General features: G+C 52.6%; 1 protein-coding gene across 4 annotated transcripts; it reads left to right on the forward strand.

Moving 5' to 3' along the window:
* The first annotated feature begins 306 nt into the window (after positions 1 to 306).
* On the forward strand, positions 307 to 23,388 carry LDHD (lactate dehydrogenase D). Of its 4 annotated transcripts, none has more exons than XM_084812186.1 (11): positions 307 to 387; positions 1,539 to 1,651; positions 4,876 to 5,017; positions 6,526 to 6,667; positions 8,720 to 8,879; positions 12,553 to 12,752; positions 16,223 to 16,351; positions 17,734 to 17,861; positions 18,957 to 19,047; positions 20,764 to 20,875; positions 22,973 to 23,388. In XM_084812186.1, exons 1-11 carry the CDS (start codon positions 328 to 330, stop codon positions 23,187 to 23,189), a joined length of 1,494 nt encoding a protein of 497 aa, XP_084668312.1. In that variant the 5' UTR covers positions 307 to 327; the 3' UTR covers positions 23,190 to 23,388. The 4 variants fall into 4 exon arrangements, with proteins under 4 accessions (XP_084668312.1, XP_084668314.1, XP_084668313.1 ...); XM_084812188.1 differs by having other exon boundaries at positions 20,764 to 20,871; positions 22,973 to 23,385; XM_084812187.1 differs by lacking the exon at positions 6,526 to 6,667 and having other exon boundaries at positions 4,876 to 5,033.
* The last annotated feature ends 1,375 nt before the right edge of the window (positions 23,389 to 24,763 follow it).

Below are 24,763 nucleotides of genomic sequence, written 5' to 3' on the forward strand. Positions count from 1 at the left end.
GGGTGAGCATTCACACGCGCGCTCCCCGGCTCCCTTTGCACGGGTAAATAGCACTCGCCCGGAGGCACAGGATGAGGTTAACGCGGCGCCGTTGAGCATGTGCAGACCGCCGCCCCCTGCGCCTCCTCGCCATTCCGGCCCGAGCCCGGCGCCTCCGCTGCGACTCGCGCCCAAGCCAGTCGGCGCTTGGCCCGGATCCCCGGCCGGCCGCCGGCGGTCCACCTTAAGCCGGAGCGGGGCGGCTCGTCCCGCCTCCCGGCCCGTCCGCCGACTGGCCCGGCCCGGCCCGGCCCGGCCCGGCCCTCGGCCCTTTCCCTGCGGGCGGCCATGGCTGTGCGGCGGGCGCTCGGCCGCGCGGCCAGAAGCTACTCGCGAGGAGCCGCCCAGGTAGGGGAGGCCAAGCGGCGGGGCGCGCCTGGGCTTCGGGCGGGAGGCGGTGCTCGCCCTGCGCGGAGTGGACCCCCCGGGAAGCGCGGGGCCAGCGGCGGAGCCAGCCCTTGGGCGTCCCTGCGGGAGACGCCAGGCCGTGGGGTGCCGCCCTGCGCCCCCCGCTTCCGCCAGCGGCGTTTCCAGGCCCTGGCGGGGCTCGTTCTCTGCACTCTCCGGACTTGTTCCGCTGCAGCGGCGGCAGATCGCCGAGGGCCGCGGAAGGGGCCGCTGACCGGGAGCCCGGAGGGAGCTGCCTCGGTTCCCGGCGCAAACACACGCGCTCCGCAGGGGCGCGGGCCTCGGGGGGTCGGTGCCTGCGCCAAGCCGGAGGAAGACCCCTAGACTGACTTCCCCGACGTGGCGCCCTGCAGATGTGCTGCACTGCAGCTCCCGTCGTTCCCAGCCAGCATAGCCGGAGGGCACTGGGTTGGGGAAGGCTGCTTCAGAATGGGAGAGTTGAAGGGAACCTGAATCGTCATCTAGTCCACCCCTACCCTGCGGTGGCAGGGAATCCACTGCCCCAGTATCTTTGATAGGTGCCATCCAGCCCCTGCTTAAAAATCTCTAACGCAGGGAATCTACTACTTTCGGGAACAGAACTAATCCCAGTTGATTGATTGGTGAGACTGATTTAAAATATCTTGACTGAACACAGTGGGATTTACTTCAGAGTAAACCTGCAAAGGATTGCATTGTTCTACATTGTTATGGTTATTACCGCATTTCTTGCTCTCCAAATAGTAAACTGCTCAAGTCATGAGATCCAGCTGGCAGGTAAGCTCCAGTGCGCTGTACAGATTCAGAGTGCATTCAGTGCGTACAGATTCACCTTTGCATCCTGCCCTGGGCCTTTACTCACCCAGTGCCAATAAAGATTGCAAAGAGATCGGCCCACGCTTTGTGCGCGTCTCTCTGCCCATGTGCCTCTCCAGCTGTGCCTCCTCCTCTGTCTCATCTGCCTCCAGTGGAGGCTGGTGGCTCTGCACCTTGGAGAGCTCCTTTAGAGTTCTGACTGGTTCTGACCGAAACCCAGAGTGGATTCACCACCCCACTGACATGAGAGCCACCAGCCTCGACTGTCTGCCTCCTCCATTATATCATCCCCACAGGACTGGCTGACAGAGGACTTCCTTGATTCCCTGAGAGCCGTGGTGGGGAGAACCAATGTGTCCACAGCTATAGCTGTTTGTGAGCAACATGGCCACGATGAGTCCATGCACAGGTACAGCGGGATTTCCCAGGATTCGTCTTTTGCACGTTGCTCTGGGTTGATGGGTGCTAAGAAGTCCCAGGCACAAGAGAGAACTCCACGCATCTGTTACACCTGAGGCCAGACAGCGTCAGACATTAATGCAGATATACTTGTGTGAAGTAGCCAAGTGTTACCAAAGAATACAGAAAGAAACAGTGATGTAGTGGTAAATGTTGACATGCAGGCGCTCATTGCGACAGGCCCCAGAGCCATGTCCCCAAGGAGAATCCAAAAATACTGGTAGCTGTCTTGATGATGGATATCAACAAACCAGTTCTAGCAGTTTTCATCTCCCCCCAGGGAGTAGGTCTTCTGTAAAGTAGGGCTAATGAGTCTTAATTGCCCACTGAAGACAAAGCTGCTGGAAATACTTTGCATTACAACAGGGATAGCTCTCAACAATATATTGTTGCTGGCAAAATCCATTTCTAGTGTAGCTTGATACCTCTCATCGTAGTAGTGACTTCAGCCAGGAAAGAATTGAGAACATAAGAAGAGTCCTGCTGGATCAGACCCACGGTCCTTCTAGTCCAGCATTCTGTTCGCACAGTGGCCAGCCAGCTGTCGACCAGCGACTCACAAGCAGGACACAGTTACTTACAGCATAAGATCTCTGTAGAAAAGCTTAGCAAATCTGTTTTAAACATACAGCATGAAGATAGTCCAGCTCCTATAGACCCCATAGTACAGCCTTCCCCAAACTGGTGCCTTCCAGGTATGTCAGACTACAACGCCCATCAGTCCCTGCCAGCATGGCCAGTGATCAGGAATTCTGGGAGTTCTAGTCCAAAACATCTCGAGGGCACCAGCTTGGGAAAGGCTACCGTAGCAACAAGCTATAGCACCAACCAGTCAGCTTTTACATTCACTCCATAAAGAGAAAGAGCGGTTCTCAGCCTCAGCCCCTTTCCCTGAACAGATCTGTGCACCGCTTGGGCTCAGGATGACCCAGCATCCAGACTCTAACTTGCTGAGGGTGGCTGATGAGAAGGCACAAGGATCCCCAGCGCCAGTGTGTATAACATATGCAAATAGCATGTTCCAACAGTTATAGTAAAGCACCTGCCCATCATGCAAAGGCGTAATTTGTCACTTCCCAGTAGCGAATCCTGGGTTTTTTCTTTTGATAATAGCGCACTGCCAGTTCCCGCCACTTGAAGGCTTACTGTATGTGTACTTTTTCCTCTACACTTTTACACAATCTTGCAAAACACGTGGATTGCACAGGGGCACTTTTCATGGAGCCATCACTGGTTGCAGCCCCCCTTATTTTATTTATTATGACTTAATTAATTTTATTTATTCATTTAGTAACAAGCATTCTCTGGGCAGATTACAAACAGTTAAAATAATAAAACACAAGTCTTTAAAAGAATAAGACACGATACAGCATGCTTGATGGCACTCCCAAGGGCTTCTCTACATAATATTTCAAACGGTGCCTAGGAAGCATCGTTCTGTGTGTGCAGCAAAAAAGTACAATAGAACAGCCTTCCCCAACTTGGTGCCCTACAGATGTTCTGTACTACAACTCCCAGAATTCCTGACTATTAGCCATGGTGGCTGGGGCTGGTGGGAGCTGAAGTCAAGATAATGTAACGAGATGATCGTACCTTTCCTGGTAACGTGGGAACGAGGCCTGAGCAAGAACAAGGCCTAGGCTAGAGCCATCGGCTGCGTTGTGTTGCCACAGGCTGGACGGTGAGAGTCGAATAAGATGCGATGGCAGCAGCCACGTGTGTTGCCCGTGGCAGCAGTGGTGCCAGGTTTGTGAGGGCCCATGAGTAAGGCACACTCCCCCTGAGCCCCCTCCTTCAGTGAGTTTCCCCGCCAGTGCCACCAGCTGCTCTGGCTCCCCCTCCTCTTTCCCACCATGGCTCCCACTTGCTTGCTGGGCAGGCAGAGCGCCAGGGAGCAGGCAGGCCGTGGCCTCTGCTCCTCCTTCTCACCACTACCAGAGCTGTCTGGGCCAGAGTGAGAATGGGTAAACAAGCAGGGTGCCATGGGGAAGAGGAGGGGCAACTCCAGGGGGCTCTTTCCAGTGGGTCCTTACTGGGGTGTGGGCCCTTGGCCAGTGCCCAAGCATGCCTACCCTTTGTGCCAGCCCTGGTCCATGTGCCCTGTCCTATCTAGCTTGACTCAGAATGAGCCATCTGGATGCTCCCTCCAGTTCCCTTTTGCTTGCATCCTGTCAAGGCTCAGCAAGGGTCCGACTCCAGGTGGTTCAAGTTTGGAACTGGTGGCAGTGGCCAAAGCGGAGTGGAGCTGGATGGCTCTCGACCCAGCTGCGCCAGTAGCAAGTGTGTGCTCCGAGCCAGGTGGGAGTTGAGTTTTGAGGCTGCAGCAGCAACAGCACCAGAAAACCAGGAGGGACAGTCGCAGATGTGGTGTCAAAACTAGGCAGGGATCCAGACAGAAGGCAGCAGGTGCTTGACCAGCACCCTGCCCCCAGAGACAAGTTTCTTACACTGAGGAGCAAGTGCCGAGGAGAAGGGCTTCATAGGGCCGGGCAAGCAGGGATTGGGTCTTGGGGATCAGCTGACTGAGTGCTGGGGTAGGGTGGTACCGCAGCCTGGATGGCGCCCTTGAAGCACAGCGCTCAGGCCTCAAGCAGACATTGCTTTGAAGGCGCAGCTGTGTCTTTCAGTCTTTCTTTCTGTCACTCTGCAGTAAGCGCAAGGAGCCTGAGCTGTATCCGGACCCTAGTGTGGGGGGCAGGGGACCCCCCCCGGTGCAGTCCCGATCCAGATTGGGGGCGCTGCACCTGCAATTTATATGGTAAAATAGCGATCCGCGAAACCAAGCGGGTATGTCTTGAAAGTGCTGCCTGCTTCTGCTAGTGGAACCCGAATGCTGGCGGCCCGGGAGGTGAGGAGCCTTGGTCTCCCTCCCTCTCTCTCTCACACACACACACTTCACGTGCACGCCTTATAGCGCTACACATAGCTCAGGCAGTGCCTCGGAGCCCAGGAAGCTGCCCTGTGCTGAGTCAGATCCTTGGTCCGTCTAGCCCAGTGCTGTCGACACTGACTGGCAGCCTGAGACCCTCTTGAGGGTTTCGGGCAGGATCCTTGCCTTGCCTTGCCTAGAGAAGCAAGGGATCGAACCGGGGGCCTCCTGCCTGCAAAGCAGGGGCTCTGTCAGGCTGAGCTATGGCCCCTCAGCGTGCCCTGCACTCGGTCTCTCCATCTTAGGTGCTGCCCACCGGATGCTGTGGTCTGGCCTCAGAATGTGGAGCAGGTCAGCTTGCTGGCGAGGACGTGCTATAGCCGAAGCGCTCCCATCATCCCCTTCGGCACAGGCACAGGGCTGGAAGGCGGCGTGAACGCTGTCCAGGTACGGCATCTGCAAGGTAAACAGGGGAGGGGCCGGCTCCAGATTTGCGAGGGCCCTTGGGCGAGACACCCCCATGGGCCCTTCCCTCGGGGCATCCCCCTTCTCACTGCCGTTGCCCTTGCTGCTGCTGCTCCTCTTTCCCATCATGGCTCCCTCTTGCTGGGCAGGCAGAGAGCCAGTGAGGAGGAAGGGGGCGGCCTCTCCCGCACCTCCTCCTCAGCCCCACCGCTGTCTGGCCCAGAGCGAGAGGCAGGTGAGCATGCAGGTTGCCATGGGGAAGGGGAGGAGCCACCCCCGGGGGCCTCGCAGGGGTCCCCTGCTGGGGTGGGGCCCTTGGCAGGTACCCGACCGTGCCAACGCTTGACACCAGCCCTGGGGGGGGGCGGGGGGCAGAGTGGCCAGCAGGGAGGGGCATTTCTGCTGTGCCCCATCTCAGCCCTAGAATGTGTTGCGTATAATAATCACAAAGAGAGGGCTTCCGAGTATCTTTCTCTCGTCATCAAGGAGACCCAACCCACAGGCTTTTGGGGGATTGTGGGGAAGGGTCTCCTGGTCTGGCGGTGGTGAGACTTGCTGGCAGGCTTCAGTGCCAGCACCGATGACTTTGGAGATTAAACACTGGTTGCTGCTGGCCTGCAATCACAGAGAAAGCCCGAGGGAGCTTTTGAAGGCCCTTCGGAGACGCCTGATGTTGGTGTCCCTGGCCTCAACTCCTTTGGCTCAGAGCTGAGCCTTTGCAAAGCAGAGGAGGGCAAGCAAAATGGCTGGGGGGCTGGAGCAACTCCCCTTTGAGGAATGGTGGCATTTGGGAGTCTTTAGTTTGGAAAAAAGGCAAGTGCCAGGGGGACACGCTAGAGGTTTATAGAATCATGTATGGTAGGGAGAGGGAGAAAAACGACCCCCCACCTCTCTCATGATACTAGAACTCTGGGTCATCCCGTGAAGCTGAAAGGTGGGAGATTCGGGACAGATACAAGGAAGGGCTTCTTCACACAGCGCGCAGTGAAACTGTGGAATTTGCTGCCACAAGGTATAGCAATGGCCACCAACTTGGATGGCTTCAAACGGGATAGACACATTCATGGAGGAGAAGGCTATCAGTGGCTACTAGTTCCGATGGCTATATATTATAGCCAGTATTGGTGGCCTCTCGGTACCAGTGGCTGGGATGGAAGGAGGCGCATGCTGTTGTGCTCTTGTCCTTCTTGTGGGCTTCCACAGGCATCTGGTTGGCTGCTGTGTGAACAGGATGCTGGGCTAGAGAGGCCTTTAGTCTGATCTGACACCACTCTCACAGCTGTCAAATCTCCTCTGTTCTGCCGAGGTTCTTATGTCCTGCCAATTTTTGTCTACAGCTCTGTACATATGTACCGGTGGAGGGCAATTTCTAGGGGAGGGGGGGTTATATGTGGCACTGCCCCTCCTGCCCGTGCCAGTCCTGCTCTTCTTTGCTTTCCGGTGGCAGCCGCCCCTTACGTTAACTCTGTTTACACCCTTCCATGGGACAGGGTGGTGTGTGCTTCAACCTGACCCAAATGGACCAGATCTCTCAGCTGAACACGGAGGACTTCACCGTTGCTGTAGAGCCAGGGGTGACCCGGAAGGGCTTGAACCGCTTCCTGCGGGGCAGTGGACTCTGGTTTCCTGTCGGTATGGCTGGCTTCATGACAGTTCTTGCAGGTGTACAGTGGCCTGAGGGATGCTGCACTCTGGAAAGTGATGGGGTGGCCACTGATGAATGGCCAAAACCAAGGAAACGCATCGCCAAAAAAGAGGAGAAAAGAGGGAACTGATTTGCATAGAATTTGCATCATTTTAATGCACAGTTATTTTCACTGATTTGCATAAAAATTGGCTAATTTATATGTATAGATGCACATTTAGAAATAATTACTATAATTTAAATGAAATAGAGCACACCTCACCACAGTGTGGAAGACTGTGACCAGGTGACCTGTGTGCCTGCCTATTCCTGCTGCTGTCCAGGTAACTGGACAGGTAACCAACTAACTGCTCGTATGTTAATGAATTAATTCCTTAATTAATGTGTACCCTGCCTTTCCACCAAGCAAATGGCACCCAAGGCAGCTAACAATCATAGGAACGAAAACATTTTTAAAAATAAAAACATGAGTAAACAATAATAAGAAAAATACATTAAAAACGCAGTTGAAAACACAAGAAAATAAAAATAGCACCCGGCCCAACAGACCAGCTCACATGCCAAAGGCAAGGAGTTCCACGGGGAGGCTAGGTTGGCTCATTCTCCGCTGCTGATGGGCAACAGTTCTTATGCTTTTTCTTTAAACTAAAATTGGACTGGACTGCCGTTCAAATATTATTTTATTCATGTATGTGTGACATTTATATCCCACCTTTCCTCCTAGGACCCCAAGGTGGTGTACATGACCCTCCTCTCCATTTCATCCTCACAACAGCCCTGTGAGGTAGGCTAGGCTGAGAGTCAGTGACTGCCCCGACGTCTCCAGTGAGCTCCATGGCTGAGTGGAGACTTGAACCCGGGTCTCCCCAGTCCCGGTCCAACACTCTAGCCACTGCACCACGCTGGCTGTCAAACAGAGGACACATTCAAACAGAGGATGGTCCTGGGGCAGCCCTTCAAATAGAGGACTGTCCTCTGTAAAAGAGGACACAGGGTGCTGTGGGCTGGGGCGTGATCTGGCCTATTGCCTGGCAAACCATTGCTGCTCTGATCTCACTCAGGTCCAAAGAGTGAGAATCCAAAGAGCCAGTCTGAAGAGGGACAGGACACCTCTGGCCCCTGCGGTGTGCATACAGGGGGCCCTGTCTCTCCTTGCCTGACCGTGTTGCAGACAATCACAGTGAGACAGCACAGGTGTATGCAGGCCGTGGGGCAGATGCTGTTTTCAGCGAGCCTGCCAGGCAGGGACTCTGGAGTCTGTTTGAGGTGTGGGTGCCTGTAGCATCCACATCTGAAAAATCAGCTCCCGCCTAAACTAGCACAATGAGGGGTCCGGAAGGACCAGATACTGCAGCATTTGTTGAAGGCTGCAGACAGGACACGGGGGGTTTCAGACGGTTGAAGGCCGTCGGAAAGAGGGACGGTGGCTCTTGCGTACGGTCATACCACCATCGCAGCCTGCCCCGGCCTTGTACTACGGACTGTCATCACGGGGTTTGTCAGGTTTTGTAGTGTTTCAAAAACGTGCAAGACCAATGTGGTGGCAGTGGGACCCCTCAAATTATGTGAACATACACCTCAGGAAGCGAAACCTTTCCAACCCCGCTTTCAACTCTCCTCAAAACGGCTGCCTGCTTGCAGCCAAAGCTGAACCAGGGCTGGGCCTACTTAGTGCCTGCCTGGGAAACCTTTGGGATCTTCTGAGCTTCCCACTGGAAGAGCTGGATGTAAGCATAAGAAGCCAGTTGGGGGATTCCAGGAGTTGCATCTGGAGGGCACCAAGGTGGGGAAGGCCGCCCTTTGCCCTGCTCTGGCTGCACGTGATCCCTGCGGCTTTGCCCCATTGGTGCTTTCTGGCTCCTCTTGGGCTCTGTGTGGGGCTGGTTGTCGTTTCTTGACCCTCCCTTGGCAAAACTAGAGGTCTTTGAGTTCCTGGCCCAAATCCAGATGGCCCCAGCCGCTCTTGCGTTAGGTGTGTGGAAGGGATGAAGTGGGGGCTTCCATGGCTGCCTCACCTCGCTGTGCCTTTTCCTCCTCAGATCCCGGGGCCGATGCTTCTCTGTGTGGCATGGCAGGCACTGGCGCCTCGGGCACCAACGCTGTGCGCTACGGCACCATGCGCCAGAATGTGCTCAACCTGCAAGTGGTGCTGCCCGACGGGAGGGTGCTTCATACAGCTGGGCAGAACCGGAGGCCCAGGTACTCCTCTGAACTCCTCCCAATGTCCTGAAAGCTCCAGCAATGCCGTGCCTTCCCGTGAGTCTCAGCCTTGGCTCTCTGGCGTACGCTGTGTCAGGCTTGGAGTCCTTACGTGCAGAGCTCTCCTGGGCATGTGGCTTGGCACGCATCCAGATTTAATTGCTGTGTGGGTAGCATGCTGAGGCACATGCTCTCCATGTGCAGGACCCCGGGGTCTGCTTGGCATAGGTTGATCAGTGAGGGTTTTAGAGAGTGGGGCTATGTGTATGTCGAAAAATGCGAAATGTGGTAGTCGAGGCAGAAGTCAGCTTCCTGGTCATCTTGGCTTTTGAGAGTTATTGTCGGGGGGAAGCAAGTTTCTAGCCCTTATGGCTGTGAAGATATGCTTGAAATTGCATGGGCAATGTCTTTGGACGAGGAAGCTGAATAAGACCTCTACCGATTGGGAACAGAGCTTCATATCTCCTTGCCTCTCCTTGAAGCTAAAAAAAGGAGTGAATTATGTAAAATAGTTTCAGTTTCAGAATAAATTATATGAAATAGGCTAGATTAGACACACCTCCTTAATTTGCATAATTTGCACCAGGGTGGGCAGATGTCAGGCTTGCGGGATCTACTTTGTGGCTTACTAGAACCTTGAGATCCACCAGCTGGAGCCTGGTGCAAAATAGTGGCTCAGACAGGTGGAGAAATGCTAAGAATCAAGGACCAGAGTGCCTCTGAGCACATGCTCAGCCCAGGAATTTGTGATCACTGCCAGAACTAAGCTCACGAGTCCTTTCATGTGAAAATCCACTCCTGGTTTCTGCCAAAGGAATCTTTCTCAGCAACCTAGGCAGAAAAGGCTTTTTAGTTGTTGCTATTGTTAGACAATTGGGAGCCAGAAACCCTTGCCGATCGACTGTTGATCACCCAGAAATTCATGAGTAGATCCAGATCGACCTTCTGCCCAACCCTGATTTACACCAGTTGCAGGATTCAGCCTTTCTTGTTGCAGAATTTATTTTGGGGTTTTTAGGAAACTTGAGGGATTAGTTTACAACCGCCGTTCCCAACCTGGTGCCCTCCAGGTGTTTTGGATTGCGACTCCCAGTGTTCTTGATTATTGGCCATGTGGGCTGGGGCAGATGGGCATGGAAGTCTAAAACAGCTGGAGGGCACCAGATTGGGGCAGAAGGCCTTCTGGTGCCTTCTGGTGCTATGATTCTCCTCCAGTTTGCCCTCCCTGCCAAGCCAGCCCTTCCCACGCTGATCTGCGCAAGCTCTCTCGCTGTGGTCCCCTTGTTCCTTCCCCCAGGTTTCTGCAGCGTTGTTCCCTGGGCCTGCGACAGCCTCTTGCTCTGTAGACATAACACCACCATCTTCCCCTGCAGAGCTGGCATTTGTTTGTTTCCTCATCCCCCCTACCCCCAAAATAAAACAAAGATCAGCCAAACAATTGCACCAAGTATTTCAAGCAGCAATTCATTAGAGTGCCTAAGTAACAAGGAATTATGCCAGTGACCAATTATGCAACTGACCCCAGGCCATCCCTGGAGCTGTACAGGGCCCCACCCCAGATCATATGGAGACCCTCCTCCGCCACGTAGCAAATGCAGTGCGGCTCCATGGTGGACTTGCCACTTGGGCACTCATTGAGACCTGTGCCCCGTGGCGGCTCTTGTGACATGATCCCCATCCATCCATGGGTTGCCTCCTGTGCTCATGTAGAGGTGTCTGCAGTGACAGCACATGGCCAAGAGAAGGAGCTGGGCCCTGTGGCTTGACTGGGAAGATAGAAGGTGGAACAAGCTCATGGGGTGGGGTGGGGTGGGGTGTCTGACCCGGGCTCCTTTGGGGCTGGCGAGTAAGGGATCTCCTGCTGTTGCAAGGACCTCACGATTCAGTGGCAGAGGTATGCTTCCACTTAACACAGTGGTCATCCCTGACCCTGGGGAATATCTGAGAACATTGGGGTGCTGCTTTGACTGCCATCGCTGCCCTCTTTTCCTTCTTCAAGTCTAGTTCCAAGAGCTCCTTGAGCAGCTTATCCACTCTGGGGAACCCTCACTGATTTCCCCTGCAGTGTGCAGCTGCCTGCAGACAGGTGGGTGTGGGGGGGTGTTTCTAGGTCACACTCGCAGTTCAAGCAGAGCAGCCATGAGACCAAACAGGCCAGGCGGGTGCCCCACGATAATGGAAAGCATCCCTGGCACTTGCACCAGCATTCCTCAGCAGCAAAATGGAAAAATGTCCCCCAAACATGTTTGCAAACTCCTGCTCTAACAGAAATGGAAGCCCCCTGAGACCGGTGTGACTTGGACACCACCTGCCGTGCTGTAGTGCAGCCTTCCCCAATCTGCTTCCTCCTAGAGGTGTTGGACTGCAATACCCATCATTCTGAGCCAGCATAGTCCAACACATTGGGAAGGCACCAGGTAGGGCCTTGTAGAACAGGGGTGGAGAACCTCTGGCCCGGGGTCCCAATCCAGCTCCCTGGGATTCTCCAGGTGACCACGCCCACTTCCCCCGGCCCCACTCTCTTTCCCCCCGACCATTTGGTGTTTCCCCAGCTTTTGTGCAGTTTTCCCTAACATGCTAACCCACACTTAGTGGTAGAGTGCGGGTTATCGTTGAACTATGGGTTGTTTGTTGAACTGGGGGTTATCATGGTGTCTGAACATAGCGTGTTTTCTGCAGGGTGGCTTGTTAACCATGCAGTGTGGCTTATTTTTCTCAAACAAACCACCTTGAGAACCTGCGGTTTGTTGTTGGGTTGGTCAGGGTGGTTAACAAGCCACACTGCATGGTTAACAAGCCACCCTGTTGAAAATATCCTGGGTTCAGACAACACTAAGCCACCGTTCAGCAAACAACCCACGGTTCAACAACAACCCACACTCAACCACGGAGAGTGGGTTAGCATGTTGTGTGAACCCAGTCATTGAAATGCCTCTCCTAAGGCTTAGTTACTGATAGTAAGAGTTGTAGGCAAAAATATGTTGGGGTTTTTGTTTGTTTTTGCCTCTTTTGCCTTTAGCCCTGCTCACCACTGGAATGTGGTCCCCTGAAATGGAATTTGGTCCTCAGGCTGCGAGAGATTCTACACCCCTGCTGTATTTAATTAACTAATTAATTTTCTAATCTGCCCAATAGCTAATGGAATTATAAACAGTTGCAAAACTCAAATACCATAGAACAGTTCAAAATACAAAATACAATACAACTATTTCAAAGAATAACATACAATGTAGTGCAGAACGATGAACAACACAGCTATATAATCCAAATGCTGAGTATTACATACAGCAGAGAACTGGCAATTATGTCTCCCCCAACCTGGTGCTCTCCAGAGATGTTGGACTACAACTCCCATCATTGTCCAACCAGTATTGGCAACACCAGACTCCCCCAACTGCCTTGCTGGGGATGTTGGGAGTTGATGTGGCAGGCACCAGGTTGGGGAAAGCCGATACAAGGCTAACAACCCCCCCCCTTTTGCCTTTGGGCCCGCCCACCACTGGAAGGCGGCCCCTGAGGATTTGGCCCTCAGGCTGAAATGGGTTCGAAGCCCCTGTCATGGCAGGCGCGCGTAGGCCATCCTTGTGGGGAGGAGGCCGGCCTCGCTCACATCAGGAGAAGCAGGCGCAGTCGGCTCCCTGGAACTCACAGGTCACTCGCTCTCCGCTCGCAGGAAGAGTGCCGCCGGCTACCAACTAACAGGGCTCTTTGTTGGCTCGGAGGGGACACTCGGCCTCATCACCCAGGCCACGCTGCGCCTGCACGGCATCCCTGAGGCTACCATGGCGGCTGTGTGTGCCTTTCCCAGCGTGCAGGCCGCTGTGGACAGCACCGTGGAGGTCCTTCAAGCGGGGATTCCCATTGCCCGCATCGGTGAGTGGGACCCAGGGCTCTCCGGAAGACAGCGGAGGGGAGGGAGCGGCCAAGGGAGGAGAGCTGGGTGGGACAAATTCTGTGGACAGCACTTCTTTAGAAAATGGGAAGCTCCTTCACCTTACTGGCAGATTTTACGAGTTTTGCAGAGTCCGGTCTCATGCATTCTGAGCAACCCAACAGAAAATCTACCTGCCTCAGTCTCAGTTCTGATGTCGGTTCTGATGTGGTTCTGATGTCAGCGGAGCAGTGGATCTGCTCTGGGTTTCAGTCAGAACTCTAAAGGAGCTCTCCAAGGTGTGGATCACCTTTAGAGTTCTGACTGGTTTGGACTGAGACCTGGAGCAGATTCACCGTCCCACTGACATTGGAGCCACCGATGACTCTGTGAGACGACAAAAGGCCGCGGGAGGTTTCCTCGTTGCCTGAGGGTGCTTCCAGCAGAGAGGGCTCCTAGTGCTACCAGTTGAGAGGCGTTGGGCAGCTATTCTGTCTTTCCCTCCTTCATTTATTTTTTGTGGCAAGAAAAAAGATGGAAGAAGCAATGAGAAAACATGGGAGGGAGGGGTGCAAATGGAAGATGTCGTTGCCTGGTCTTCTTGTAAAATTCCGTGAATAAGGCTAGCTAGATGCCCAATCAAAGCCTCGTTTGGAAGCACCCTCAATCTTCTCAACAAGGCGCAACTATCTTCCCTACCTACCTAGTCTAAAAACTGGAAGACCTGCTGTTGGCTGGGCTATGCGACAATGGAACCAATTCCCTGGGGAGGTGGTGGGCTCTCCCACGCTGGAGGCAGCGAAGATGAGGCTGGACAGCCACCTGTCAGGGATGCTCTGACTTGGATTCCTGCACTGAGCAGGGAGTTGGACTTGAGGGTCTTATAGGCCCCTTCCAACCTACTATGATTCTGTGATGTCATGGCACATCCCAAAATGTTCTAAATGCAAAGGGGGAAGGGGGAGGCCTGGTGTGCAAGGCAGTAAATGTGTTGCGTCAGCAGGGAAACAAAAGCACAGCTAGCTTGGTGGGAAATTCTCAGCTAGTGCACAGGAACAAGAAGATCTGTAGGCTATAGGGCAGAGGCATCAGACCTCAAATCTGGCCCACCTGGGGTCCAAATCCAGGCCTCCGAAGTTGTCCAGAAAGTCTCACACTCTTCCTCTTTCCTCTGAGTGGTGGTTTCCCGGCATTTGTTTTTCCACTGTTCTAAAGGGCTGAAATGCTTCTTCTAAGGCTGATACTGGAAGTAAGAACTTTAAACTCAAAGTTGCTGGTGTTGTTGTTGTTGTTCAGTCGTTCAGTCGTGTCCGACTCTTCGTGACCCCATGGACCATAGCACGCCAGGCCTTCCTGTCTTGCGCTCTCTCCCGGAGCGTGCTCAAGTTCATATTCATTGCATCCGTGATGCTATCTAGCCATCTCACCCTCTGCCGTCCCCTTCTCCTTGACCCCACCCCTTTTGTCTTTGGCCCTGCCCACCACTGGAATATGGCCCCCGAGAGTTTTTCCTAAATTGAATGTGGCCTTCATGCTGAAAGAGGTTCAGCACCTCTGTTATGGGGGTTGGGGTTGGGAAGCAGAATGGCTAATGGCCAGCAAGCTTGGGGTGGGGCAGGGAAGGAAGCAAGAGGGAGATCAAAGGCGCCTCCGACCACCCAAGAGCAGGAGCGGCTGATGGAGGAAAGATATGCAGAGAAGTACGGACAGCTGATTTCATTACCAACCTTTCCAGCCACTGAGGTCATCAGAGGGCCTGCTCCTGGTGGTTCCACATGGACCAGCGGCCTGCTGGAGTCCACCAGGAGAAGAGCCTTCAGTGTGGTGGCCCCCTTTCTTTGGAATTCCCTGCCCCTGGAGGTCAGGCAGGCATCGACACTGTGTTGCTTCCGGTGCCTCCTGAAAACAGCACTGTTCCAGGAGGCGTTCCTTCAGTGACCAGCCACAGTTCTAACTGGCATTCTGTTTTTGAAAAGCATAATTTTGATATAGTGTCTTAATATTTTTATCCTTTTACTATTTTACCTTTTATGTTCACTGCTCCGAAATCTGTTTTGGGTATGGAGTGGTATACAAATATTGTAAATAAACAAATAAGATACAAATATATATGAAAATCACCAGTTAAATCTGTTGAGTGCAGGTGTTCAGTTTGTAATCTAAGGGTGCAATGCCTTACTGTAAAAACTGGCGTTTTCTCCCACAGCATGAGTCCCGCTCCCACCCAACATTGCAGTGGAAAATATCAGACTTGCACACTTGCAACAGACTTGCCCTTCCCTCCACACTTCAGGCAGCCTGCTTTCCTTGAAAAGAAGGAAATGCATTCTGTAGAGCAGAGCTGGGCAGCTGGTGGCCCTCCAGATGTTTTGGCTTAAAACTCCCATCACCTTTAGCCAAAGGCATAGCCAGTGCAGAGGGATTATGGGAGCTGCAGCCCAAAACATCTTGAGATCCACACTTTCATCCCAGCATACTGGCTGGGGAATGCTGGGAACTGTAGGATTTTTTCTGTCTTAAACATGCATAGGATTGCACCCTTATTTCAGTTAAATGTACATTTCTTCTTCTCCTTGTTTTGCCAAAGACACACAAAAACATAGCAAAGCTACTCCCGGGGGGAGGTGGTTTTGTGATGATGTAGGAGTGAGGCACAGCTGCTTGGGCTGCGAACTGGATGAAGGGCTTTTACTGAGCTCGGTCCTGGGGAGAAGATTCTTTATCTGATTGAAAGTTATTCATTTATGACATTTATATCCCACCTTTCCACCAAAAATGGTACTCAAGGCAGCTAACCATAATAAAACAGACAAAACATAAGACAAAACCAAATAGATTTAAAAATGCAATTAAGAACACCACAACAAAAGAAGGAAACAGCACCCAACCCAATAAAAGCCCCCTTAGCAGCAATCTGCATTTGCATCTACAGCAGACCCCCTACTCAAATTATGTCTGTCTGTCTGTCTGCACTAAGAACAGCTCCAAATAGCACCTTGGTTTTTTGTCCACAGGTCCACACACTCTAAGGCAGGGGTGTTGAACTACAGGCCCATGTGCCAAATCCCAGATGGGTTCCTCCAACAGCCAACCCCTTGCCCTTGCCCCCACCCCACTTCTCCGACCACTGATCATTTGGTGGTTTTCCAGCTTTTGCACAGGGTTTTCCCCCTTTCTAAAAGGTAGAAATGCCCCTCCTAAGACTTACTTACTGGCAGTAAAAGCTATAAGCTGAAATATGCTGGAATGTGGCCTCGGAGAGATTCTCAGAAATGGAGTTCAGCTGTTGGGCTGAAAGAAGCTCAACACCCTTGCTCTAAAGCATCATCTCACTGCATTGTGGGAGTTTCTCGAAGTACCTAGGGCTGAGGAAGAGTTCTGTGTCGTTCCAAATTTTGCTTCCTGCATGGTCTAGAGCGCTGTGTGTCTTGCATTTCGCTGCAATAGCCTTCTCTTCCCTCACCCATCCTAGAGTTCCTGGATGATGTCATGATGGGGGCCTGTAACCGCTACAGTGGCCTGAGCTATGCAGAGGTGCCCACCCTCTTCCTGGAGTTCCACGGCACTAAGCAGAGTGTGGGGGAGCAAGTGCAAGCCACAGGTAGGTCCGGCATGGAGGACAGGCACGGCAGCCAGACAGGTCTGGGACGGGGCTGAGCGAGCATGTGCATGGCACAGCTCGGTGGTAAAGCACATGCTTTGCATGCAGAAGGTCCCAGCTTAAATCTCTGGCTTCCCCAGGAAGAGCTAGGAAGGTATCCTGCCTGGAACCCTGGAGAGCTGCTGCCAATCAGTGTTGCAAGAACTGGGCTGCAGTGGAGGCTGGTGGCTCTGATGTCAGTGGGGCGGTGAATCCGCTCCGGGTTTCAGTCAGAACCAGTCAGAACTCTAAAGGAGCAATCCAAGGTGCACACTAACTGGTTCTGACTGAAACCTGGGGGGGTCATTGACCCACTGACATTGGAGCCACCAGCCTCCACTGTAGGTGCCTATGTTCCTGTGACCCTGTTCAGGCACACGTTGGGACAGAGTGGTTAGGCTAACCATGCTGCAGGGTGGTTAGTGCTAACCACCGCGAGAGCTCCTGCCACATGTGCAGCTAACCATGGCCTGCAGCGTGGTTATCCTAACCACTGTCTAACCACCCTCCCTCCTGCAGTCCTCCAACCGCTTCATCACACATCCTAGCAGCCTCAGCAGCTCACACAGCCATTGCAGGAGCAGGGCTGCTGCTGGCTGTTGGAAGCCATTTTCTTCTTTCTTTCTGATTCCGTTAGAGAAATAAGCAAAAAATAAAAACGGTGGGAAACGGTGCAAAAATCGCCATATTGCTAAAATGCACGTTTGTGCAAAATCGCCGCATATCGCTGAAACATGCATTATCCCCGTATATCGCTAAAATGCGCATATGCACATGAGTGCGAAAACACTATATCTAACACTATACCTGTGTGCGAAAACACGTATGCGTAAATGCACATTTTAGTGATATATGGGGATAATGCAAGTTTTAGCACTATATGGCGATTTTGCATGTATGTGCATTTTAGCGATATGGCATGGTCGCACAATTTTTGGCCGTTTTTATTTATCTTTTACTTATTTCTGTAATGGGATCAGAAAGAAAGAAGAAAATGGCTGCCAATAGCCATCAGTAGCCCTGCTCTGTTGGTGTTTTTCAGCCATTCTTGCCATGGAACTCTGTGGAGGTGCTCTGTTAACCACAGGGCCTGTTCAGACGGCATAAGCCACGGTTAGCGCTGCTGACCATCTTGCAGCAGGTGGTTAGTGAGCGTGGTTTGTGTGTGGTTAATAAACCACTGTGGTTGGGTCTGACCCCCAATCAGACGTCACGCTAAGCCACCATGGTTAGCTCAAAACTCCTAACTATCATGGCTCAGTGAGTATAGCCCCTCCTCCTTGTGGGGCTGTTGGTGGTGGTGTCAGGAGCAGCGGGGCTTTGACACAAGGCTTCCTCCGCAGGGGAGATTGTGCAGTCGAACGGTGGCTCGGACTTCGTATGGGCACGGGAGCAGGGGGCTCGCAGCCAGCTGTGGACAGCACGGCACAACGCTTTTTATGCCGCCCTGGCCCTTCGCCCTGGCGGGAAGGTGAGTTGGAGGGAGGGAAGGGCGAGCTGCAGTTGGCCCTTGGTTTTTGTTTTTTTACTTCTCTCCTTTGTGGTTTGGCAGTCTGGTTAGAGTTATCCCGACGGCTCTCCATTATACTTCTCTTTCTCACCTCACAGTTCTGAATGTAGTGTCCCGAAACCTGGGTGATGATCCCCAAATGTTGGGCCCCCCCACATTTTCAATCAGTGGGCACATTTGGAATTTTGATAAAGTGCTGCGGGCACTCTCACAAAATGACTGGCATGGGAGCGGGAGGAGCTTGCGCATTCATAAAATGGCTGCCATGGTGGGAACGGCCAGTTGCAAAACACTCATTTTCCAGAAAGCAGCTGGCGAGACGAAAAGCAAAGTCACTTGCCCGAGAACCTAAATACAAGGCAGAGGTGGGGTCCGAGCTCCAAAACATGACATCAGCCTTCTGAACCCAAATAAAGACGGCGCTGGATGGTAGCACTTGGCTTTGCAGCATGCCGCCTCCCAGGGGCATACTGCAGTTAAAACAATATGAATAAAAAAATCTTAAGAAATAAAATTAAAAGCAAGAGGGGCAGTGAGCTTGGCCAGTGCTGACCCCGGTGTCTGCAAGCATGCTGGAGCCCACATGCACCTTGTCAGTAGCCCCAGATCTACACACTTCGCTCGGGCTTTTGAAATCTGTTGACCACCTGCCTTCTTTTTAAGACTGTCTGGATTACTGGGAAGTCCCAGATGAATGTACTGTCCTGCATTTGCAGCAAGACCAGCATATGACACGTTAGGGCCCAGCAGCTATTCTGCCACAAACCTCCATCTGCCTCCACCTCCAGCGCGGTTGGATTGCTCCTGCTGATATGCTGGGTGGGAGGGTAGGGGCAGGGCAGATCATTTAGCCGTGCAGCAGAGGGCTGGCAGAGGTGCCCTCTTGGGGTCCCTTCCAACCTTCTCTCACAGCCCTGCCCCCCCCTCCTTGGACTGGGGGCCAGACACAGGAATTCTGTGGCCTTGCAGGTCTTCAAAGGCACAGAAACAGTGGTTGCCTCCCCTAAAAAAACCTCCCCCCCTTTTTCTTCCCCCCACTCCCTTCTCCACCTGCAGAGTTACACCACTGATGTATGTGTCCCGATCTCGCGCCTCCCTGCAATTCTGCTGGAAACTAAGGAAGATCTGCTGGAGTCCAAGCTCACAGGTGGGTTGTCTGAAACCAGCAGAGGCCTCTTTGCTGCTGCCAGCCATCCACGCACTTCCATGGAAGGCAGGAAGGAAGGTTGATACTTCTCCATCCTCCCCCCCCCCCCGCCCCAAGGAAGGTGCGTGGCCAATGAGCCTTCCATCAAGCATTATTTGAAAGCATTCAATTTGCGGTGCCATCTTGAGAGTGAAGGTGGCCCACTCCTGCTCGCCAAGCCCCTCTCTCCTACGTAGTATTGTTTCCGGTGCCAGCTGAAGACCTTTTTATTTTCCCAGGCATTTTAGCATTTTAGCTCTTTAGACTTTTAGCTTTGCTGTTTTAAATCTGTATTTTAAATCCCTGCACCGCCGCTAGGTTTTATTCTGGTTTTATTTTGGGTGCATTGTTTCCTGTGGTTTTAATGTTTTATACATTTTGTATTAGTTTTATTGTGTGCGCTTTGGTTTTAATTTTTGAGAACCGCCCAGGGAGCTTCGGCTATTGGGCGGTATAGAAATGAAATGAAATAAAAAAATAAGAGGACTCGACAGCCCCTCCGTAACAGCAGCAACAGGGGGAACGGCCCTCTCAGTGCTGAAGGATTAAAAACCAGCAGCACAGAAGTCTTTCTTTTCTTAGAGCAAGCTGGTGGAGCTGGGTGGAATGAGTAACAGCGAGAGTTTATGAGCCAGAGAGTCCCCAGGTCAAATCTCCCCTCAGCCAGGAAGCCGCACGCTGTCCTTAGCAAAACGAATCTCTCGACGTTTCCCTTACCTGCAGTATGGGAGTAATACTGAAATTACAGGACTACTGTATGGGTTAATGGCATAATGTGTGCTGTATAACAGGGCTACAGAACCTCAGCCCTGGGGGCTAAATCTAGCCCTCCTGGCCCTACCTTTCCGCTAGCTCCACCCCAAATCACCCATCATTTGGGGGTTTCCCACTTTTCTGCAGTCTTTCTCCATTCTAAAAGGGTTGAAATGCCTCTCCTAAGGCTTAGTTCCTTAGTGCAGTAAAAGATTAAAGCTAAAATAGGCTGGTATTTTTGCTCCACCCATTCTGCCTTCGGCCCCTCCCACTACAGGAATGTGATCCCTGAGAGCATCTCCAAAATGGAATTTGACCCTTGGGCTGAAAGGGTTTCTGCACCCCTGCTGTATAATCCAAATGCCAGGTATTACAATTACAGCCAAGAAGCAGCAATGATGTAAGGCAGCCTCCCCGCACCTGGTGCTCTCCAGAGGTGTTGCAGTACAACTCCCATCATAGTTTAGCTCAGTATTGTCTACAAGTGGCTTGCTGGGGATAATGGGAGCTGAAATCCAGCACATCTGGAGGGCACCAGATTGGGGAGGGCTCGTTTACCCTGTTGGATTCCAGCCAGGGAGACTTGGACTGGAGTCGCTGTTCACCCTGAAGTTTTCTGGGTGGCCTTTGGCCTGGCACACACTCTCAGCCTCACCTACCTCACAAGGTTGTTGTGATTGCAGGGGGTGCCCCTTAAGTTTGTGGCCCTCTGCTTCTTGGAAGAAGGGCTGACATATCAATCTGGGAAATGGGTGCTCACATAACATTTATTGTGTCATAAGTTAAAACCTACACGCATGTGTGTTTGTCATAATTAGCACAAGTCCCTTGATTCTGGAGGATTAAACATTTGGCCGACTGCCCAGGTCTAGTGCACTGTGACAAGTAAGAGGGTGCAAGCTGTTGATGCCTGTTTCTCTGCAGGTCCCGTTGTTGGCCATGTTGGAGATGGAAACTTCCACTGTGTCCTCGTTTTTGATCCCGACGATGCTGAAGAAAGTGGCAGAGTGGCAAAGTTTGCTGCACGGCTAGGCAGGTCTGGCGGCTGACTCTATCCTGTTGACCGGGGTGGGTGGAAAGTTGGCCGGCCAACTGGCCGGCACCATTCCCACCGGCCTGACATAAGTCTGGTCCTTGCTTCACAGGGATGAGTAGCGCAGGCAAGGAAATGCAGGGAGACGCCATGCATCAGCATCCACTCTAGTGCGCGGGAGCCCCCATAGGCTGAGCTGTGTCAGCGGTGCATCCGTGTCTTGTTGGGCCTGCCTTTCCCATTCTCTCTCACAACTCCAGAACTTAGGGCCATCCCCATGAAACAGACTGGCCAGGGATTCAGGGCAGACAAAAAAGGATTTATTTCTTGAGTATTTATTGACTCATGGAATGTACTGCCATTAAGGCGTGAGATGGGTTTAAAAGGGGGTTAAAGAAACTCATGGAGAGAAGCAGTCTATCAGCAGGGAGGAGCTATGATGGCTAGTGGTCAGAGGCAGGATGGTACTGAAGAGGAACATTAAAAATGGCCATAGACCAGCTCAGACCACTGGTGCAGCTGGCTCAGTATGAAGCACCAGCCTTTCCCAACACAGTGCCAAGCTGTGTTGGACTAGACCTCTCATAATCCCCGGCCAGCACCAACACTGAGTAGCCGAGGCTCTCCAGGGTCTCACACAGGGGTCTTTCCAAGCCCGACCTGGAGATGCCATAGGCTGAACCTGAGCCAGTGCGGTGTAGTGGTTAGAGCAGAGGTAGACAACATGGCACCCACAGGCACCAGTGCACCCTCGGACAACTTTCTTGGCACCCATCAACTGCCCTGCCCCGTCTACTTTTTCTTGATGTTTTTAATAACAAAATTTCTTACTGGCAGCTAGAATTGTTTCAAAATAAAGCAAGGGTATCTAGCTGCTCCCCTCTTCTTTTCCCATAAATGCCTTTGACCCACAGGTGGGGCTCAGACTCTGAGGATAATGCAAGTTTTAGCAATATATGGCGATTTTGCACGTATGTGCATAATGAGGTTGGTGCTGGCCATGATCCTCCTCTCTATTTCATCCTCACAACAACCCTGTGAGGTAGGCTAGGCTAAGAGTCAGTGACTGCCCCGATGTCTCCAGTGAGCTCCATGGCCAAGTGGGGACTTGAACCCAGATCTCCCAAGTCCCTTTCCAACACTCCAACCTAGCCAATGTGTTGGACTGCAAGTCCTATGATTCCAAGCAAGCATGGCCAATGGTGGCTGGGAATGATGGGAGTTGCAGTCCAATACACCTGGAGGGCATCCGGTTGGGGAAGGCTGCTCTAACCACTACCTCACACTGGCTGTCTGATCAAGTGGGAGGCCAGGCCTCTGAAACGCTCTGGGCAGGAGTTAGATGTGAGTGAGTGGTGTGTGAGAGAGATGTATGTGAATGTTTGTGCATGCACACACAGATGTCACCACACCTAAAAAAAGATGTTGTAGAGCTGGAAAAAGTGCAGAAAAGGGCAACTAAAATGATCAAGGGGCTGGAGCATCTCCCCCATGAGGGAAGGATACAGCAGCTGGGATTGTTTAGCATGGAAAAAAGGAGGGTCAGGGAGACATGTCAGAGGTGTACGAAATTATGCATGGTGTGGAGAATGCGGATAGGGAGACATTTTTCTCCCTCTCCCAAAATACTAGAACTTGAGGTCATCCCTTGAAGCTGATTGGTGGGAGATTCCAGACCGATAAAAGGAAGGAGTTGTTCACACAGCACAGAGTTAAACTATGGAATTCGCTACCAAAAGACGCAGTGATGGCCACCACTTTGGATGGCATTAAAAGGGGGTGGGACAAATTCCTGGAGAAGGCTGTCCATGGCCACTAGTCTTGATGGCTATGTGCTACCTCCAGTACCAGAGGCAGTGAGCCTATGTATATCAGTTGCTGGGGAACATGGGTGGGAGGGTGCTGTTGCACTCATGCCCTGCTTCTGGGGTCCTAGTCGACAACTGTTTGGCACTGTGTGGACAGAATGCTGGACTAGATGTACCCTGGGTCTGACCCAGCAGGGCTCTTCTTATGTGGCCCTCAGGGAAGAAAAGCTTGTGCTCGCCTGGAGGAGATGGACCTGTGTTCTAATCTGACTCTTCCACCCTTTTCCTCCAGGCGCGCTTTGGCAATGGACGGCACCTGCACAGGTGAGCATGGCGTGGGCCTGGGCAAGCAGCAGCTTTTGCGCGAGGAAGTTGGCGAGGTAGCGCTTTCCACCATGCAACAGATCAAGGCGGCGCTAGACCCGAAAAACCTCATGAACCCTGGGAAGGTGTTGTGTCCGCCTGAGACGGCCTGGGCAGGCCCAGCACCCTATTCTCACGAAGAGTAGCACGAGCTCCCTCTCTGGCTTGCATCAGTGGCTACCGGTGCTGCACCCCGCAGAGGACTGGGAGGGCAGGCGTGCCCTCGGCTAGAAGGCGAGCGTACAGGGGCTAGCCTTCCACTGCCCTCGTCTGCATTACAAATCTGTATTGTCAAGTGGAGCTAAAATAAACCCTGGATGTGTCTGTGTCTGCGTGGGGAGAACTAGAGCTTTGTGCATTTATGCAAATGTTAAGAAGGTACATGCCTGGAAGTGGGACTGCAATGTTGGCTGTGTAGAAACAGGCTGCCAGGCCAGTGGAGGGAAGGCAAAGTATTTTCTTTCCCGGAGACCAGGGGTGCTGAACCTTGTTCAGCCTGAGGGCTGAATCCAATTTCAGAGCAGCTCTCAGGGGCTGCATTCTGAGGGTGGCAGAGGCCAAAATACCAGTAATACCAGCATCTTTTAGCGTAAAGTTCTTCCTGCCAGCAACTAAGCCTTAGGAGAGGCATTTTAACCTTTTAGAATGGGGAAAGATCTGTGCAAAAGCCAGGAAACCACCAGTCAGGGGAAGGGGGTATGGCCATCTAGAGAAACTTGGATGGCTGGTTTGGGACCCAAGGTGGGCCAGATTTGGCCCACGGGCCTCAGGTTCCACACCCCTGCTGAAGGCCAATTGGAAAGTGTGCCAGTATCATGAGGGGCAAGAAGTCTCATCTTAAGGGTCCTCGACCTTCCTTTTCAGTGTCATCTTTTCTAATGCCTTTGTGGGAAGAGGTTTATACTCCTTGTGTTGGATGGAAGATGCAAAGGGTCAGTGTAATAGGATACACAGTTGCTTGGAGCAAAGTTTCAGTTGCATGCCTTTCCTAGCTTCTCAGTCTTATTTCCCCAACTAGAGGTGTCTGTCAGTCCTTCACCGTCATTTTTTTTGGCTTGCAATGTTGTATCACCAGGACCTTTTGAAAGGCAGCAAAATGACTACCCCAGCCTAAATTGTACTGCTCAAAGAGATCTTAGGGTAACCAGGCATAGATTTTGGGTAGGAGTGTGAACTCTGTTCAGTTCTGGCACTCAAAACCAAACACCTGAGCTCGGACACCTTTAATTCTAAATGCATGTCTATTTCATCAGGCGCTAGAGTGGTGGAATCTCAGGGTTTTAGAAGAAAAACAAAGCAGGGCACGCAAGCCTGCCCATTCACGCTATAGAGGAATGCAGAACTGTTTAGGGATGGGGGGCCATGTTGCCCCACTAGCACCAGGCCCACTGTAGGCCAGATGACATCAGCGGGCGTGGCCCTGCCCCCAGCCCTTTTTCGTTCTTTTTCTCTTTACTTTGTGGTGGAAGGAGGCACAGAGAAAGGGACCCAGGGCCAGGCCGCCTTGCATCTGAGGCTGGAGAAAGCAGCAGGGATGAGGACTTTCCCACCCAGGGAAGAGTGAGCAGTCTTTGGTGCAGGCAAGCTCAGATCAGAGATAGCAGCAGGGCAATACCTTCCAAGGGGATTCCTCCAGGAGGCAGGGCTTGGAGCCAAGAGGCTACGTGGGCTGGATTGGGGTGCCCATGGGTGGGATTAGGGCCACAGGGCTGATGTTGTG

Source organism: Heloderma suspectum, chromosome 8, assembly GCF_057233095.1.
Source record: "Heloderma suspectum isolate Gila_16-S chromosome 8, 16-S_ref, whole genome shotgun sequence".
Classification (NCBI taxonomy): domain Eukaryota; kingdom Metazoa; phylum Chordata; class Lepidosauria; order Squamata; family Helodermatidae; genus Heloderma; species Heloderma suspectum.